Source organism: Juglans microcarpa x Juglans regia, chromosome 3D, assembly GCF_004785595.1.
Source record: "Juglans microcarpa x Juglans regia isolate MS1-56 chromosome 3D, Jm3101_v1.0, whole genome shotgun sequence".
NCBI lineage: Eukaryota > Viridiplantae > Streptophyta > Magnoliopsida > Fagales > Juglandaceae > Juglans > Juglans microcarpa x Juglans regia.
Window position 1 is genome coordinate 4,160,559 of NC_054598.1, and position 17,235 is coordinate 4,177,793.

Below are 17,235 nucleotides of genomic sequence, written 5' to 3' on the forward strand. Positions count from 1 at the left end.
AAAAAGAAATGAAGAGCATTAAATACTGAGTGTTTTGGTCATCATGTTTTCGAGTGAGTGATTAGTTCGGTAAGTAAAATGATCAAAACAATACATATTTTGTATTTAAATGAATACTCCCTATTTTCAAGTGAAATTGAAATGATCTTTCGACTGTCCAAGTCTTCGTATAACAATTTTTCCATGCAAGAAGAAAACATAAACGCAGCCTCCCTAAACATCCGATCAATGCCCCTTCTCTCCAACAGACGCAGATCGATACACCCTAGCACAGTGCAACTGTGCTAATACCTCCTCTACATGCACCATGGAATATTGGCAGAGTGATTCCAAGACCCTCCATATATGGTGACAGCTAGGGTTAAAGTTGTATAAATGCAATGGCGGCATCTCTTACATAGTCGGTTGCAAAACTGCTCTGCCAGACTCTCGGAGATGGATTATAACTATAGGGTCGGCTGTTTTTTTATAAAAGAGATGATTGCAGCTAGCTAGCTAGCTAGCAGATCTATGTATATTTTTGTCATCATGCTGTAAGGCATTGTTGCAAATAGCAAACTGAAGCTTGCTGCTAATCTATATAAATTGTTCCTTGCTAATTATCTTCTGGTACGTACTATCCTTTTCTCTTTCAGATTTCCCAAATATGGGGAGATATTGAGAAGATGAATTCTATGAAAAGCATCCGTGAGTCACCACTCACCACTGGATTCTTCAATATATGATTGGTGTTTCATTTTGTTATGTTATGGAGACGATTTTCTACTGAGTTGATGACTCTGATCTATTGATTTCAGTTTTGATCTATATTGTATCCTTCTGCTCATCTAGGTCCTGAATTTAAGAAAGAAATTAAAATGGACCAAACCACTTGATCTTTTCAACTGACGCTGGAGCACTGTTGAGAAATACATTCTCACTGCACACTAACATGATATTCTTTCTTTATGTTGCACTCTTCTTGCTGATTTAATAAGCCAGACTATTGACTGGCCTATAATAAGAGGTTCATGTCCTATTTGTTTTCTGTTTGGAAAAGTCTTGCGAGTTCGTGCACCAAACTGCACACCGATGCTGATATGTAAAGTACTTATTTAATGAAACGGTGCGAATTGAAAACTGAAATAATTTTCATGAAACAGAAAACCTTTTATTCTTTCAAAAATTTTCTTTTTTTTGTTTTTCTTTTCAATAAAAAAAGTCATGTCAGCATTAGTACACAGTTTGGTGCGCCAAATCGCTTGTTCCTAGCAAAACTCTGTCTGTTTAATTAATTAATCGATACATTATATATGTACTCTCACACTTTCCATTAATGGTTGAGGGCCTTGATCTTCTCTCCCTTACTCTCCCTGTTCCTATGTTAGTGATGAGGTGACTCATCGATAAGACTCCAATAATAAAAATGAATTTTAAGGACTCGTCGGAAAAAAGAATCGCGGAGTCAGTATATAGTTGGTATTATAGCATGTTAGAAACAATGAAACCTGATTAGAAAGACAAAGGGAGCAGCCAAGCAAATAAAGTTGGGGTTTCTTCCCGATCTGACATTGTAAAATGAACCTTTGAACTCTTTTTTATTGTTAAAGAAGCTCTTTATTAGAGTATTAAAGACAAGTTTTGCTAACAAGATGGGAGACCAAAAGGGGGGACAGTGCCCTTGGATTAAGTTCTGTTCCCATGGGAATATGGGATTGGTACAATGTCTCTGTGGGTATTTTCTGAAATTCCCACAAAGTCGTCAAAAATGAGAATCTGCCACTTGTCGAAACCCCATTTGAAAAGTGATAGGAAACTCCAATCTAGATGAGGATAAACCATGTGAAGGTCAATAGTCCAACAAAAGATTCTTGATTATTCACATGAAAATTGACAATCCAAAGTGGTAAGCTAGTGCTTGGCTTTGCTGCTTAAATTAACAATTTGCCTAGCTTGATTACACATGGGCCTCTTGGAAATCTCAAAAAAGTTGCTAGTGAGATGGAAAAAGAGAACTCAAACTTAGAATAAAGCATCACCTACAATCCATTTTAATGGGATGCCAAGTCATGTACTGAGCCTCCGGATCCACTTCTTTCATCTCTCTCTCTCTGTCCCTTTTTTTTTTTTTTTTTTTATGGCATTTGTAGAATAGTTTAGTTATAAAAACATGATCTAGCTAAGAATGGCCATGAACTTAGGAAATAGCTAGGATTCAGAAACGTAGAAACTTGCTTTGATAAGTTTGTCTTCAGCATTAAATATATGTTTTTGAGGTGGTCCTAATGCTCACGGAATCACAGTAGTGTATGACTTTTCAGAGTATTAATTTGCTAGAAAGTCGGGGAGAGATTATTTCAATTTCACATGCTCAAATTGAGAGGGAGTGCCTGGGGAAGACCTTCTGTTGGCAAGCAATCCACTTCTTTGTATTTAAGTGCATGCCTGGCTCACACATCCAGTTGGCATGAACATGGAACCTTTAAACAAAAGTTTTTGTTATTTTATTTAAAAGGTGACAAGGAACCTGTTAGTCAAAATGTTCGGCTAAAACTGTCTTACTGCATGACATGGCTGTTAAATAAGATAGTGCATTCACTATGTCACTTTAATTTTTAAATTTCTGCCATTAAAAAAATATGTATATCATGGAAGAGAAATAAGGTATAAATTACCCTCATTATTAATCGGAAAGAGACAAATCCAAGTAACATGAGATGTCTACTAAACTCACATAAAACAAGGCTCATTGCAAGATAAATGCAGACATCTGCATGTGGATTCTAACACTGCAAGTTAAGGAACTTAAGTTAAAAAGGAATAGTGGCTGACAATGTCCATGCCCCCCTGCACAAACATGTTCAACACTGAGCAGCAAAGCCTCTGCACTCCCACTGTGAACCCAAGAATCTCCTTCTCCAACGACTTTGCAGACATTCAACAACCTACCAAGCATGAAAATACCTACAGAGAAGCCCCCGTTTCCTCAGAATTCGAGTTTTCTGTGAAAAACTACTCCATGATGTCTGCAGATGAGTTATTCTTTAAGGGCATGGTGTTGCCTGTAAAGAATAGTTGCACCAACCAGCAGCGAAAGATGACTTTAAGAGATGAACTCTCTGTGGATGATGATGATGTGTTTCCGAGGATACCAAAGAATGGAAGCCGGTGGATAGAGCGCCTTGGCCTAAAAAAGGGTCTCTCTCTCTCCCCTACAAATAAGAAATGTGACAAGAGTGATGGGGTGCTGGAAACTGTAGTTGAAGAGAAAATGCCTTAGCCTGTGTGTGTTCATGAAGAGGCCTTTGTTAGCAAGAAAACACAGGTAAGATAATCTTCTGTTTTGGTAGATGGTTGAACCTGGGACTTGCAGATCTAGATCAAGTTTACAATTCAAACAATGACTTACATAAATACAACATACACACACACACACACACACACACGCACACACATATGCATATAAACATACACACTGCACTACTGATATGTTTGTTATAATTGGTTTCATTTGTTATAGAACTATCATTTTGAGGCCTTGAAGAATGGTTAAGTTGCAGATACAAATGGAGTAGGATTGGATCAATAAGGCAGATGGAAGTAAAGGAGGTTCTAAAGTAGCAGCATCGCATCAAGGGAAGGGGGATTTGTTGTCTGATATCTTGCTAAAAAGTTTGAAGTTTTGTTTGCTAATGGTGAAGATATTGTACGAATAGTGGTTTCCATAATGTATGTTCAGGTTTGATTAACTGCTTTCTTTTCTAACTCCTGCTTCTATCTTTAGATTTGACTGAAACAGCCCCTTCCGCCCTTAATTCCCATTGGAAGAGAGAGAGAGAGAGAAAGAGAGAGAGAGAGGTCAGCTTTTTCTGTTCTGTACAAATGTGAAATGTTGAGTGTTGAACTCTCCTTCGTATAGGATTACAGATTATTGCAATCAATCTATTCAATTCTTTTCTATTGCTTCAGCGATGTTCATCTCTCTCTCTCTCTCTCTCTCTATATATATATATATATATATATATAGTAATCAAAGAGAGACACCAAAGCCATGTTGCTCGCTTTAAAATGTTGATTGCAAGTGGTGAGGAAAGTAGAACCACAGTGACATTTTGACCATTTATCATATAGATATTTACATCGCCTGGATCTAGCATGTATATATACTTGTGGAGAGTGAGAGAGGGAGAGAGAGAGAGAGAGATTGATCTACATCACTCACAAAGCGGTTCGATTATACAATGACATCCCTAATACTAAAGCATATCATTTTCATGCCAGTCATGAAAGTGTATTAGGAAGCTATTAACGATTATAATTGGCTTATTTTCAAGTCAACTTTGTAAGTCATTAAGGGTTATGATCTGTTTTATAACCAAAAAAAAAGCATATCATTTTCAGTTTGTGATTACCATCGGATACCCTAATACCCAATAATTGGTAGTATTTTACAGGCAGAATCTGTAACCCCACCAGCTTTTTCTCGAACAAAATAAAATAAACGACAGTGCCTAAATTAAAAGCCCATAAATATTACAAAACTGGATTAAAATTCAGACTCAAAAGTACAGGTTCACTTTGACAATCTATATCTCCATTTGGATACAAAAACGATTTTATCTCATCTCATTATTACAATTTTTTTAAATTTTCATATAAAATATAATAAACAATTCAACTTTTTCAAATCTCAAAACAATAATAATATTACAAAATAATATTCAAACAATATTTTATTTAACCTTTATCTAAAAACATCTCATCTCACTATCCAAAAGGGGCCTAAAGCATCCTTCCTAACATTTTTTTTTTTTTTTTGAGAAAAAAGCATCCTTCCTAACTTAACCAAACCAAATGCCCACTTGCAGAAACACAAGGGTAAAAACCCAGAAAAATAAAACCAATTAATTCTGTCGCTCACCATTATAATTGATAATTTACTAAAAGATGGCGGTACATAAACATCATTGTTTTTTGTCTTTAAGAATCAGAGATAGCAAGCACCCGCAACGGGGTTAGTCCCAAATTCTCCCTCCAACACGCAAGTCCCCTCGGAGACAATAAACATTCAAAAAGAGCAGATTCAACAAATTCTAATTGTATAAAGAAAGCAGTGATTTCCTAATTACAATGTCCAGAAACACTCAAATTAAATTCTAAAACGAGATGAAAGAAAGGGAGTGCCGCAGGGGTTGACCACACTATCAATGGTATTTTCAGTAGGTAATTGGTAAATAAAACATGTATATGATCAAACATTTCTGATTGGGAAAACAATGTTTGCTGAATTATTTACAACAGAAGCAACTTTCACCATAATTGAGGCTTTAAAAGAATAACATGATGGATAACTACAATTACAAGGCTTGTGAGTGCGGCAAAAAATTATAAGAACCATTGGATATTTACAGTTTGTACAAAAATTGCCGTCTTATCATTTCCCGACGGGAAATAAATCAATCGGTAGCTTTGTTAACTGTACATCTGCATCAAATAAACCAAGCAAAACAACTTTGAGAATCAGGTAGAAAATGAGGTATTTTGCCAGTGGTTGAGCAACAACTTCAGCTGACAAACAAGAAATGTTTTGTATACTGTAGAAACTAAATTGTCGTGTCCCCGTAAATCTTTAACCATCAATTCATACACTATAATTTCCCATATAGAGAGTGAGTAAATTCTGAAAAAAGTAACTTACATGATACATGCACCCCTCCACAGCAACAACAAAGCTCTTTATCAGCTCCCTTTCATGGAGGGGAAAGCAGTTCTTTACTTGACCGGTCAAGATATGCCCTCTGCAAATAGTACAGAAGAAATACAACGGATCTTATAAGCAAGAATTAAATTACAGAAGTCAAGTAAATGTATATTGGAACCCTACGATAGGTAGGACAGGCAGCACCATTAATCTTGTTCCGATAACTGTGTGGGACCCAAATATTTCTCCATGGATTCTTTCTTACGCTCAGGATCCAGGCTGCAAGCATGAACAGTGCAGTTAGGTTCAGGTTCTAAACATTTAAATGTGCCGACAAACAATTATAGAATCTCATAAAAATAATAGAACCTCAAAATTATGACTGACCTATTTCTAAAGCCAAGAAGAGTATAATGTATAGCACTTGCGCAAGCAGAAGCAGGAGCTATAGCAGCTGCAGGAACTGCACGAATTGCAGATGCCAAAGCAGATCCGGCACCAGCTCCACGCTGGTACTTCTTCAAGGGAGTCCGGACTAAGGCAGAAGCAGATTTTCCCAAGCCATCACTAAGGCTTTCATAAGCCTGTCAAGTTAAGAACATTAAAACCTTCCCTGGAGAACACAGCACACATCTTTTTCTGAACTGATAACCATTTATTAACTCCATCAGTGTCATGATTTCAATGCCCAACAGACTGAAAATACTTATCATAAATGAATTTTTGTGACAAGACATGGCAGAAGGAAAATGAAGGATACACAACGCTTGCAATTAACAAGAAATAAGGTCACATGTCCAAAACAAAACCGAAAAGGTAAAGATAAAGATGACTGTACAAAATAATCAAACTTTAAAATGATATATCTTCATCTAAAACTCCACATATGAATGCTAGGATATAAGCTTTATTCAGCAAGTCCAAAACCAAAACACATCTAGTCAGCTCTTGACAAAGACAAATTTGTTTATGTACGGCATTGACCACTAAGGTCATGGATACAAAGCACTTGCTAAGTAACGCTTGATTGCTTTAACTAGGATTTTAATAAAAAAACTAGATTCATAACATTTACAAAAAAACCATTGAAACAGCCCTTGAGAAGAGGGGGGCGATCCCAGTTTAAAAGGATGAGTTCCAGCGGGTTTCCACATGTTTGTGCGCATGCACACGATTATTATTTATTAAAATTTACAAACATACAGGATCATCTACAATTAACAATTACTGCCATGACAATGAAAATATGGACAAATTCTTACCCGTTGGAGTCCTTGCTGCGCATCATTAGGCTGATCAGATCTTACATGTGTCTTCAATGTACTTTGTCCAGCCCATGGTACAGAAGGAGGAATGCTAGTAAAAATATATTCTGCTTGCTGCAGAATATCATGAGCCCCAGCAGCCAAATGTACCCCAAGTCCAACAGCTTCAAGTGAAATGCTTCTAAGAAATGCAGCTGTGCCTGAGACAAAAAAAAAATTACCCAGTTTTCATTATTTATTATTACCCTTCAGATATCATGTGAGCACATAAAAGGTAAGATAACATCACATATGGTGATTATAATTGATTTTACTTAAATAATTGCAAAGATGGACGCAAGTTTTTAGTTACCAGAACAGGCCACCAAAAAGAAAAAAGAAAATCTGGATTAGCCCATAGAGAATAATAAATTTCTAATGTAAATATGCAATGCTCAACCATGCTCCCATAAACGATTAAGAAACATCTGTTTTTATTTTTTATTTTTTATCAATAAATAACTATTTCCAATGTTTTATTAACGAGGAATAGGCATAGCCCAAGTACACCATCAGTTTTTAATTTTACTGCCAGTGGTAATAAGTTTCACATGGTTCAACTAATAAGTTGTCTTATAAAAATAATCTTCTTAAACACCAAAAAGTGCTAGGTGCTTGGGCTACCATGATGGAGCCCCCAATTTTTCTGGTAGGCATTGAACAATGAAAATAGTTCAACTGATTTACCTCTTTGCATTCCATTGAGAACTCTACGATCCCTCTTGTAGTTCTCAACTGGCAAAGAAACCAACTTCACAGCACTGGAACCAACAGCAACAAATGATCGGATAGGAGGAAGGCCTCGCAATATTTTACGAACCTACATTATAGAAACATAACTATTTACTTTTGATATATAATAGTCAAGAAATTGGAACACAGAATCATTATGTTTTCAATAAGCACAATGAATGCTACTAAAAAACCTGGTTTCGTGAAACATCTTCCAGCCACTCCCCTATGATTGTTTCACAAACACTGGCCCAGCCATAGATGCCAACAGCATGGACATGCTTCAGTTGTAGCTCAACACCCTGCCTCAATAAGTTAAATGTGATCAAACATTCCATTCACCCATCTCTTAATCCAAGAGGACTCAAAATCTCGATCACTGCATTCATAATTATACAAAGAATGCAAAATTTACCTTCCAGGGACAAGATTCATGAGTTCTACATAATTCCCACTGCTTAGTGCTGTGAGATCAAAATGGTGAGGACTGTAGTCAACCCGAACAACAACAGGCCATATATCAAATTTCTGAAAAAGAAAACTTAATACAATCAGTACATAGATTTTAAGCATAATAAAATACAAATACGTTTCATGAAGAACTGAAACATGAATTATCCAGAAACATAGCGGGTTATAGTTCTGCCCAAATTCCAAAGTTGACTAAATGAATATCAAAAAGCAACATCATCTGGACAATATAGACAATGCAGCAAAACCCAAAATTGATAAAGTCAAAGGCACTCTGGCACCAGAGAAAGAGAGAGAGAGAGAGAGAGAGAGAGAGAGAGGACAACCAGAAATTATATAGCACATCATAATCATGATATAATCAAAACAACATGCCTGAAAGAAGGGAAGCAATGCCTCATTTGGAATTGTATGGCCATGCAACAATTTTGAACCATCTGACTCTTGGTAACAAGCAGGAGACTGGTCGACTGGTGAGTTCTTAGCCCCAAAAAAGTTGATGAGAAAATCAAGTTGGGACTGATGAAGATGCAGTAGAATGGGAAGCAAAGCAATGTGCAACCTGAAAGGAAAAATTACAAGAACCGGCACAAGTACTCATAAGGATATTAGTAAGTTAGTAACCACTGGGAACCACACTCACTATTTCCCTTTACATTTACAATTAAACATTAGAGGGGGAAAAGTTGGTGCATAATTATTGGCCATGCTTCAATACCACTTATCAGACTAACATGAGGTAGAAGACATTAATATACACAGGAAGCGAGAAGCAAGGATACTGCTGCCATTAGATGCATAAATTATATTCAAATTCTTTATGCAAACCTTACATGGGCATGCACACCCACACACATATATTACAGTCACAATAGTTATCAAACAACTCATGTAAACCTAGTAGATAACTTCAACTGAAAAATCGAAGTTCTAAGATAGAATAACAAAATATGGTAGGCACTCTATGAGAAAAGGCTAACAGGTTAGTATCACCTTTACTATCAGAAGAATTCAAATAAAGCATTAGACTTACCGATACTCCTCAAGAGGAATAAAAGGATCTGGTCTGACAGCTTCTAATTCCAGTTTCAATGCTTTCGAGGAGGATTCTCTGGGATGTTCTTTTGAATGCTTATATCCAAGTAACTTCCAAAAGGTAAAGAAAGTTTCAGACTGTTAAAGAAAAGAACAGGAAAAAAAAAAAAAAAAAGGTAAAGACATTTGAAAGTACAAGAATTTCAACAATACCAGTTTCCATGGTGCATCCCTGCTGCTATCGTAAAGATGAAAATCTTGAACTGAAAGAGAAAGTTTAGATGCACATACTCCACCAATTGGGAAAAGGTCATACTGAAATTCCATCCCTGATAAAGAAAGCTCCAGACATGTAGTTTTATCCCTTCCATGATACTGCATAGAATGCTCACCATCATCTCTAGAATCATGCCAGTCAGAACCAGCATACATTCTCCATCTGACATCAAACTTCTTTAAATGTATACGCCCAGTAACCTTTCCAGTATCGGCATATCTCGTATTATCAATAAAAGGAAGCTTTCCTTCCACAAAATGTTCCACACCACCTTGCTCACTAGCCTCTAAAATGTGGTTTTCTACAATTCTTACAGAAGTGTCCCCATACCATCCACTATTTCCTGTTTCAAGATCTCCACACCCCGCATTCGTGGATCTGCATTTAGGTATCTCAGGCATAGATTGTTTGCCCATAGATAATTCTGACAGAGGGAAAAATTCAGATATATAATCATCTTCTATAGACTCTAAAAATGAGGTCTGACTACTTTCCAGTCCCACTACAGGCATGGACTCATTGATGGACAGATCATGGGATGATATTTCAGTAGTTTCAACATTTAAGCCACACGAATCACCAAGAAGGCTTTCATTGAGTGAAACACAGATGTGGGACTCAGAAGAATCAAATTGGTAGATACCATTGCTATTAAATTGAAATGCATCCTCACATATCTCGTCCATCAAACCAACCAATCCAGGTTCACTCTTTGTATCTACACTTGCGGAACACACTCGTGAAGTTGATGGCACGAAATCACCACCAAAAGTCCTAGTTGCATCATTGAAATCGTTACTCTCTTGTGCCTTCTGAATATTGTTCCACCTAGCCTGCAAATGCACAACCGATTCCTCCACATCAGGAGCAAATAGCTGCTGAAGTTGAGAGGCCAAACGAATCAGACCAGAAGTGGTGTCATGGCAAGTTTCCACGTAAATGTGAGATTCAGAACATTCCACCTCCCAGAGAAGGCCATTCTTACAGTTAGTTCTCAAGATAACTTCAATGAGTGCCTCCCGAGCAACTCTAACATAACCAACCTTGTGAAGATGCTCAACATTGTAAGTGCCACCAAGAATATTGGGCTCTGAAACTGTACGAAGAAGCAGCCCAAGATCCTGCACTCTGATTTTGTACTCGGTGTCAATTGAGTTTTCGACAGATGAATTTGATAGATTGAAGGAAGATGCAGCTAACAGACAAGCAACATATTCTTCAGCCACACATTCTTTTTCTTTAGCACTTGAAGAATAAAACTTGGGATCAAGAACTTCAATCCCATCCACCAAATTCCTCAAGTAAGGCTCATAACTCAATCCAACATCAACAAAGTTAAGAACAAAAGAGGACCCACAGGATGTATTCAGATCCTTCTGCATACTATTGTCACCAGCTAGTTCCGTCTTAGGTGAGGGCAAACTGAAAAAGGAGGATATAGTGTCTAACCAATCCAAGCGACCACCTATTGCAACAATGGTACCACATCTGACATTTATGGATGTAAAACCATGAAAACTCTCTGGCTCCCACAGGTATACAATATCAGAACCCGCCAATCTAGATGACAATGCATTGGAATCTCTTCCATCACCACGCTTTAAGGTAGAATCACTACACGAGATTAGAATAAACTCTTGCTCGGGAACCCCAGTGATGGAACCCCACAATTTGCCTTCTCCATGGGCTAGCCAAAAAAATATGGCATCCTTAATACCTCCAATATTTGAGACAGACAGCAATTCAAACTTCTGAATTTTCAGTTTCAGAAGATACCATGATCCTGGAAGTTCACTCTGCATTGAGCCTCCAATATCCTCTTTTGCATCTGGGATAATTGAAATATCTACCGTATCACACTCCACAAGAAGTGATGTTTGAGACACAGAAGATGGTTCCCTAGAATTGGCAGCATCAGACCCCATGCATGACAATCCATTCATCACCTGATTTAAAAGATCATGTAATACTTTACACTGAGAACTGCAAAGAGTAACTGTAACAGGAGATAAATGAACATGAAAGAAGAGTACAGAGCTCAGAATTATCTCTTGTTGAGTTTGTGAATTTAACCCTTCCAGATCTTTCACAGTAGACACAGAAGCAAACTCATAACCCTTCCCCACAAATTTATAACTACTCCTTGATTCCCCTAAAGTGGCTAAGAGCTTTGCCCTCCTTTGTATCCAAGGACCAGTCACATGACCCTCCGGCCAAAGCATACTGATGACAGAAAGACAACCTGTTTTGTTTGTCATGGACAGAATGTTCTGAGAAGAAATTTTTATATTCTGCATGTTACAGGAGTTAATTCCAACCTTATCTTCGCTTGCAGAAGAGACAGAGTAAATTTGAAGATCACCAACATGCAAACGCAGAGACCTTGTGGTCGTCAAAAAATGTTTTTTCTGTAAACTTGCATCTGAAGTTGGACTCGTGTCTCTATTCACTCCCATGTTCAACGCCGACCGTGATGAAAAGTCAAAAACAACAAACTGGTCCCAGGAAGAGTAGCCTCTACTATCTTCACCATTTTCAAAAGGGAAGCATAGGATTACCCGAGCAATGGGCATCATTATATTGCCACGCAAACTTTCTGTTGAAGACAAGCTTGTCATAGGTAGAGTAGAACCTCTTCTAGCATCTGCATGTGACAATCCTTGCTTCTCATTGAAGACCTGGGGTGGGAATTCATTCCTTTTGCTGTTTATCTCAACAGATTTTACCACTTCCATGGATAAATTCATTAATGTATTAATCAAAGGGAAGTTCACCCAGAAAACAAAAGGTGATAATTGCAATGAAATTGATGTTGGCCCCGTAAAACTGCCGTCTGATGAACTTGAACTCACAGAATATTGGCAATGAGTGACACCTGAAGTTTTAAGCAATGTAACTTTGACTACACCACCCTTATTAACGAAAGGAAAATCTGCAGCAACTAAACTATTTATTTCCTCTGAATGAGGATCTTCAGCAGGAGAGGCAAATGGAGGGAGGGCGCCTTGAACTTCAGCTTGCAGTTGATGAATAGAATGCTTTTGACTGTTGTTCAACCCAAAGTCCATGGCATTGTTTTCACTGCTGTGGTAATCAGAAACCATAATACACTCCACCATTCCATCAAACTTCATTTCTTGAGGACATACCTGTTAACCTTATCAGATGTTTGAGTAAGTGTAGAAGAATATCAAGCCACACAAATACTGCAGAGCACAAAAGGCAAAACAATAAATGGACTTAAAAGTCTTCAACCACATTTATTACCTGCAAATGAAGAACGATGTCTCTGCATTCTGCACCCAGATAATGAACATTAACCTGATCACCCTCAGGATCACACAAATGCTTTTGGTCTTCATCATGGAAAGAAAGAATGACGGAAATTTCAGCAAATGCAGCTTTCACAATGGTTTCAACATGCTGCTGTTCTGTAATCAAACATTGAAAGAGGAGAAAATCAAAGTTTCACTCACAAGTATCTACGAGCAATATATGAGATCTGAAAATGCAATTGGAATTATTTAACTCTTACAGGAGAATGTATTAGAAACGTTCAGTCCCAAAAGCTTAAACTAATAAGCGTACCAAAAATGCACTTCAAAGGCACACTAGACCCCCCCCCCCCCCTTTTTTTTACAAACGAGAATTTTATTAATGAAAACAAAAATCATAGCTAAGATTCTCATCTACTTGTAAAAAACGGAGGTTCTGAAAATTTAAAGAGTAAACCTTTTAGGCAACTGACAAAGACCATTCTCTCTGTGCTTTATTTCAAGTGAAGCCGAGTAAACTGAAAATATAATGTAAGAAAAGTGACAGTTGAGGAGAAACATATATAACCAAATCTCATCTGTATAAGTTCGATTTTGGAAAATTTGAATGTACCCTGGACACACCTAGGTGTCATCCAAGCATCACCCAGGCACCAAATATCATATGCGAGTACATATTATGCCAAAATACAACGCAAGTTGAAAACACAATCAATGTGCTAATATACAATGCATACAATGATCTAATGCATTCAATATTAGAGTTCTAAAATAGGAAGAAGAGCGCATACCAGAGGGCATATGCAAAGATCCAGAAGCAAGGCTGGATGCTGCAGTAATTGCACTAAAAACAGAAGATGTCCAGTTCCACATCCCACTGCTTGTTAAAGCTGATTGGGAACTTCGTATTCCATCAAAACATTCAAAAAATTGATCTACACTGCACAGAGGCAACAGAATGACATATTAGGGGCAGTGACAATGTTTGAAATTGTGATACTTGACTACCAACCGAGGCAAGAACAAGACTATACACACATGAAACAAATTAGAAAGTTTGAAACATTCAGTTGTCGTTTACATGCATCCACTACGAAAGACTGGCTCTTAAGGTTCTAATGCAATTCTAAATTCATTACTTTTTCTGGTTGGAGGTGGGAGCAGTATAGTTAGACCCAATACCAGTTGCAAGAAATAGAAAAATAATCAACACCGAGTGTCTCTGGTGGGAGTGTCAAGAGAAATTTCCCTCTATTGCAGCTGTAATAAAAATATTGATACCACAAGACGATTACTAACCTTGCCCCAAAATCAAGTTCTTCTTCAAAGCAATTTTTATGGTTTTCATGGACTGCAAATGGCAACCAATCTGAGATGACATGTGACCCAGGTAGCAGAGTTTCAGTGACAGGATCTTGCAGGGCCATTGGAAAACCACCACAACGCATCACCTTGTCAGTAACGTGTGCAGTAACTGGTGTTGATGAATGGCAGTAGGATGCTGCATTAATGTTAAAAGAATCTGTTAAATTGTACTGCATATGATCCTCAATATCAGTGTCCAGGTTCTTTAGAGTTCCCCATAAAAGCAAGAGCCATTTAATTGTGCAGGGCTGAAGTCTCAATTCCACAGGATCAATGTGAATATCTGCATCCACTTTGTGAGTGTCTAAGGATCCATTCTTCCAAGGTATACTTAATTTTATATTCCCAGAAAACCCGCCTCTTTTCCCAGTCACAACAGGAGTGGTAATATTTGAGGGGCAGTGCACCGAAACGTATTCACCAAAACTTGTTCTTGATATGCATGGAGAGCTTTCTTTATTGTCGTCATCATCAATTTGAAGAAGTTCAAGTACCGCTTCTCGAAACTTCACAGAATTTGTCAACTGACTTATTCCAAGAAAGCTCTCAACTCTTGCACCACCATTTAAATTGGCATCTTCAGAAACACAAGTTCCACATTCAGTTTCTGATATTCGAAGCACTAGGGTTGTGTGACTGCCCGCATTCTTTTCTTCCTTCTCCAAATATGGATCAAATGCGACTATCAACTTTTTTATCTTCACATGGAAACTTGTAAGCAACCGTTTGACCATCTTTGCAATCGTCTTAACACCTTCATGAACATCCCCAAACATAGATTTGGCAGCGTCATCCACCATGTCATGCTCATCCTTTCGAAAGTCAGAATGGAGACCATCATCACCATGCTGAACTGAACAAGAAGTTTCACTCCCAGCTGGTGAATTATTTTTCGAACAAGGAGCAAGCACAAGCTCAAGTTCATCTATCTCAACCAGACAACCTTCACCCTTCCAAGGCATTTTAACCAGTAAAGAGCCAATGGACCCTTCTTTTATAATTACTGATGCTGCTGCACCAAACTGTTTGGGAGGAGGGGACAGGAAGAATTATGCCATAAGAAAACAGTATAATGACAAGTAAATCCATTCAAGTCAAAAAAGCAATGAAAAATGTTGTTGGCAACCGTCTGCACCCTAAATTATATGAAATATCAATTAATATAATAATAGTTACAGTTCGTTTTATAATAAGTTCCATTATTTACAAAAAAAAGAATGTAGTTACAGTTCTAACATTTTGATCTACCATGTGTCTACAAAAGATAGATATGGCCCCCCAAATCAGTTAGTGTTTTTAAAAAAAAAAAAAAAAACTGCGAGTCTTATCCTTGGATATATGTATACAATTGTTTTTTGATAGGTGGATACATGTATACAATTGTGAACATATAGACTAGCGATATTAATCAATATAGTCTTCTTTCTTTAGGCTAGGTCATCAGCATATGACGTCACATTCAATAGTTCTCCACATAAAACGGGCACCAAGCATATAGCAAGATCAACTGCTAGAACGCTACATATTCTTTAAATCCGGAATAACAGACGAATTGAAAAAAGTGCTACTATTGACAAAGAAAACAAACATCTCCGCCCAGTTGAGTCTAATGACTCTAATTACCTAAACCAAAAGAAATCCCCCATTCTTTTCATTAACAAACATAAACAAACTTAAACAAAACAAAAAAAAAAATCGTGTATTCATTCCCATGCTAATCATTAATGAGCTTTGTTTATTTCTGGAAAATAAAAGACCAAGCGCACCTTCTTATTGAGACAATCGACATTAAGCGCGAGATCGCTAAGCTGAATCGTGCCCTCGCGGAGCTGCACGTCAAGCTGATTGAGGTCGATATCCCCCAATATGAACTGCCCCAATTTTTTCTTCAACACGAATTTGCAGACCCTCTTTACGGCCCACCGCGAGAACATCGCCTCGGCCGACTTCGCAATATTCCAAGGGAACATTTTTATGCTTCTTGTCGACGAATTCGGAATTCTCGAAATCTGCGTGGAAAGTAGGGTTTTGGAGAGGTTAGAGAATTAGGACCGTGGTCTTTCGCTGCTGTTGTGGTTGCTGGAGATGACGGTTTTCCTTCCATCGACCACGAAGAAGAAGAAGAAGGAATTGTTTGTAGTTTGCGTGAAGTAGAATTGATTTGAATTTGGGTTCAGTTCTCACGAATCTTGGGGTTTTGATGTATCTTTTGGAGGTTTCCGTGTGAGTCTGCGCCTCCGAGTTTTTAATTTGCTTTTAATTCAGCTATAAAAAAGATAAAGGAATGAGTTATACCGGAATTGATAAAATATAATTTCAAAACAAAAATATGAATACCGGAAAATAACGTAAACTAACGGAATATTTTGAAGTGACGCGTCATGTACAGTCAGTCCACTCGCGGAATATTTACGTGTTACCACCATTTTGTACTTTGCATAAATATTCCATTCGAATATTTTAATTTAATATTCGATTAATCTGTATATACATATCAATTTTATATAAAAGTTCATAATTTATTTCATCCAGTTTAATTTGGAGAAAACCTTTATCCACATGTACCGTGTGAGATTTTTGTTAATTTTATGTAACTTTTTCGTGAGATATAAACGCATAAAAGATTTGAGGTTAATATAATTCCCCAGCATTAAGGCTACGTTTAGATATTTAAATGTTCTCAAAAAATTCAAGTTAATCTATGAATATTAATGTTTTTGAAGATCTGTGTTTGAATGCAAAATCCTCTAAGAAATGTTTTTGTGGATCTATGTGTTTGAATGCAAAATCCTTTGGGATCAACCGTTGTTGCAGATTAGCATGACTTGTAGGTAGCGATGAGTTTATATTTTTTACGAAAAATTGAAAAAGTAGTTGATCTCATTAAAAATTGAGTTGATATGAGTTCAACAATCAAATAATGCTTATATATATAAGTAATGTTAGGTATAAGTCTTAAATAGACAAGCTCCATACAAACTCTTTAAAAAAAATCGGGACTTGTACAAATCATTTATATATATAGATATATATATTATCGGCAATTCAACCAGTAATTGGGTATTTTAAACAAAGTCGATATTTTAAACATTCTTT

At 37.1% G+C, this 17,235-nt stretch overlaps 1 protein-coding gene and 1 long non-coding RNA gene across 4 annotated transcripts; one reads left to right on the plus strand and one right to left on the minus strand.

Moving 5' to 3' along the window:
• The first annotated feature begins 2,767 nt into the window (after window positions 1-2,767).
• On the plus strand, window positions 2,768-3,937 carry LOC121254169. Its single transcript, XR_005938583.1, has 2 exons — window positions 2,768-3,304; window positions 3,500-3,937. It is a non-coding gene; the product is annotated as an uncharacterized LOC121254169 (long non-coding RNA).
• Window positions 3,938-5,227: 1,290 nt separating this feature from the next.
• Window positions 5,228-16,406, minus strand: LOC121254168 (autophagy-related protein 2-like). 3 transcript variants are annotated; one of them, XM_041154127.1, is made up of 15 exons: window positions 15,906-16,404; window positions 14,074-15,161; window positions 13,566-13,714; window positions 12,767-12,930; window positions 9,436-12,648; window positions 9,221-9,333; window positions 8,563-8,749; window positions 8,132-8,244; window positions 7,911-8,022; window positions 7,672-7,804; window positions 6,943-7,145; window positions 6,068-6,264; window positions 5,885-5,959; window positions 5,678-5,777; window positions 5,228-5,463 (listed from the first exon to the last, which is right to left on the minus strand). In XM_041154127.1, exons 1-13 carry the CDS (start codon window positions 16,107-16,109, stop codon window positions 5,887-5,889), a joined length of 5,949 nt encoding a protein of 1,982 aa, XP_041010061.1. In that variant the 5' UTR covers window positions 16,110-16,404; the 3' UTR covers window positions 5,228-5,463; window positions 5,678-5,777; window positions 5,885-5,886. The 3 variants fall into 3 exon arrangements, with proteins under 3 accessions (XP_041010061.1, XP_041010058.1, XP_041010059.1); XM_041154124.1 differs by lacking the exons at window positions 5,228-5,463; window positions 5,678-5,777; window positions 5,885-5,959; ... (1 more) ...; window positions 6,943-7,145; window positions 7,672-7,804 and having other exon boundaries at window positions 7,907-8,018; window positions 15,906-16,405; XM_041154125.1 differs by lacking the exons at window positions 5,228-5,463; window positions 5,678-5,777; window positions 5,885-5,959; ... (2 more) ...; window positions 7,672-7,804; window positions 8,563-8,749 and having other exon boundaries at window positions 7,907-8,018; window positions 15,906-16,406.
• Window positions 16,407-17,235: the final 829 nt, after the last annotated feature.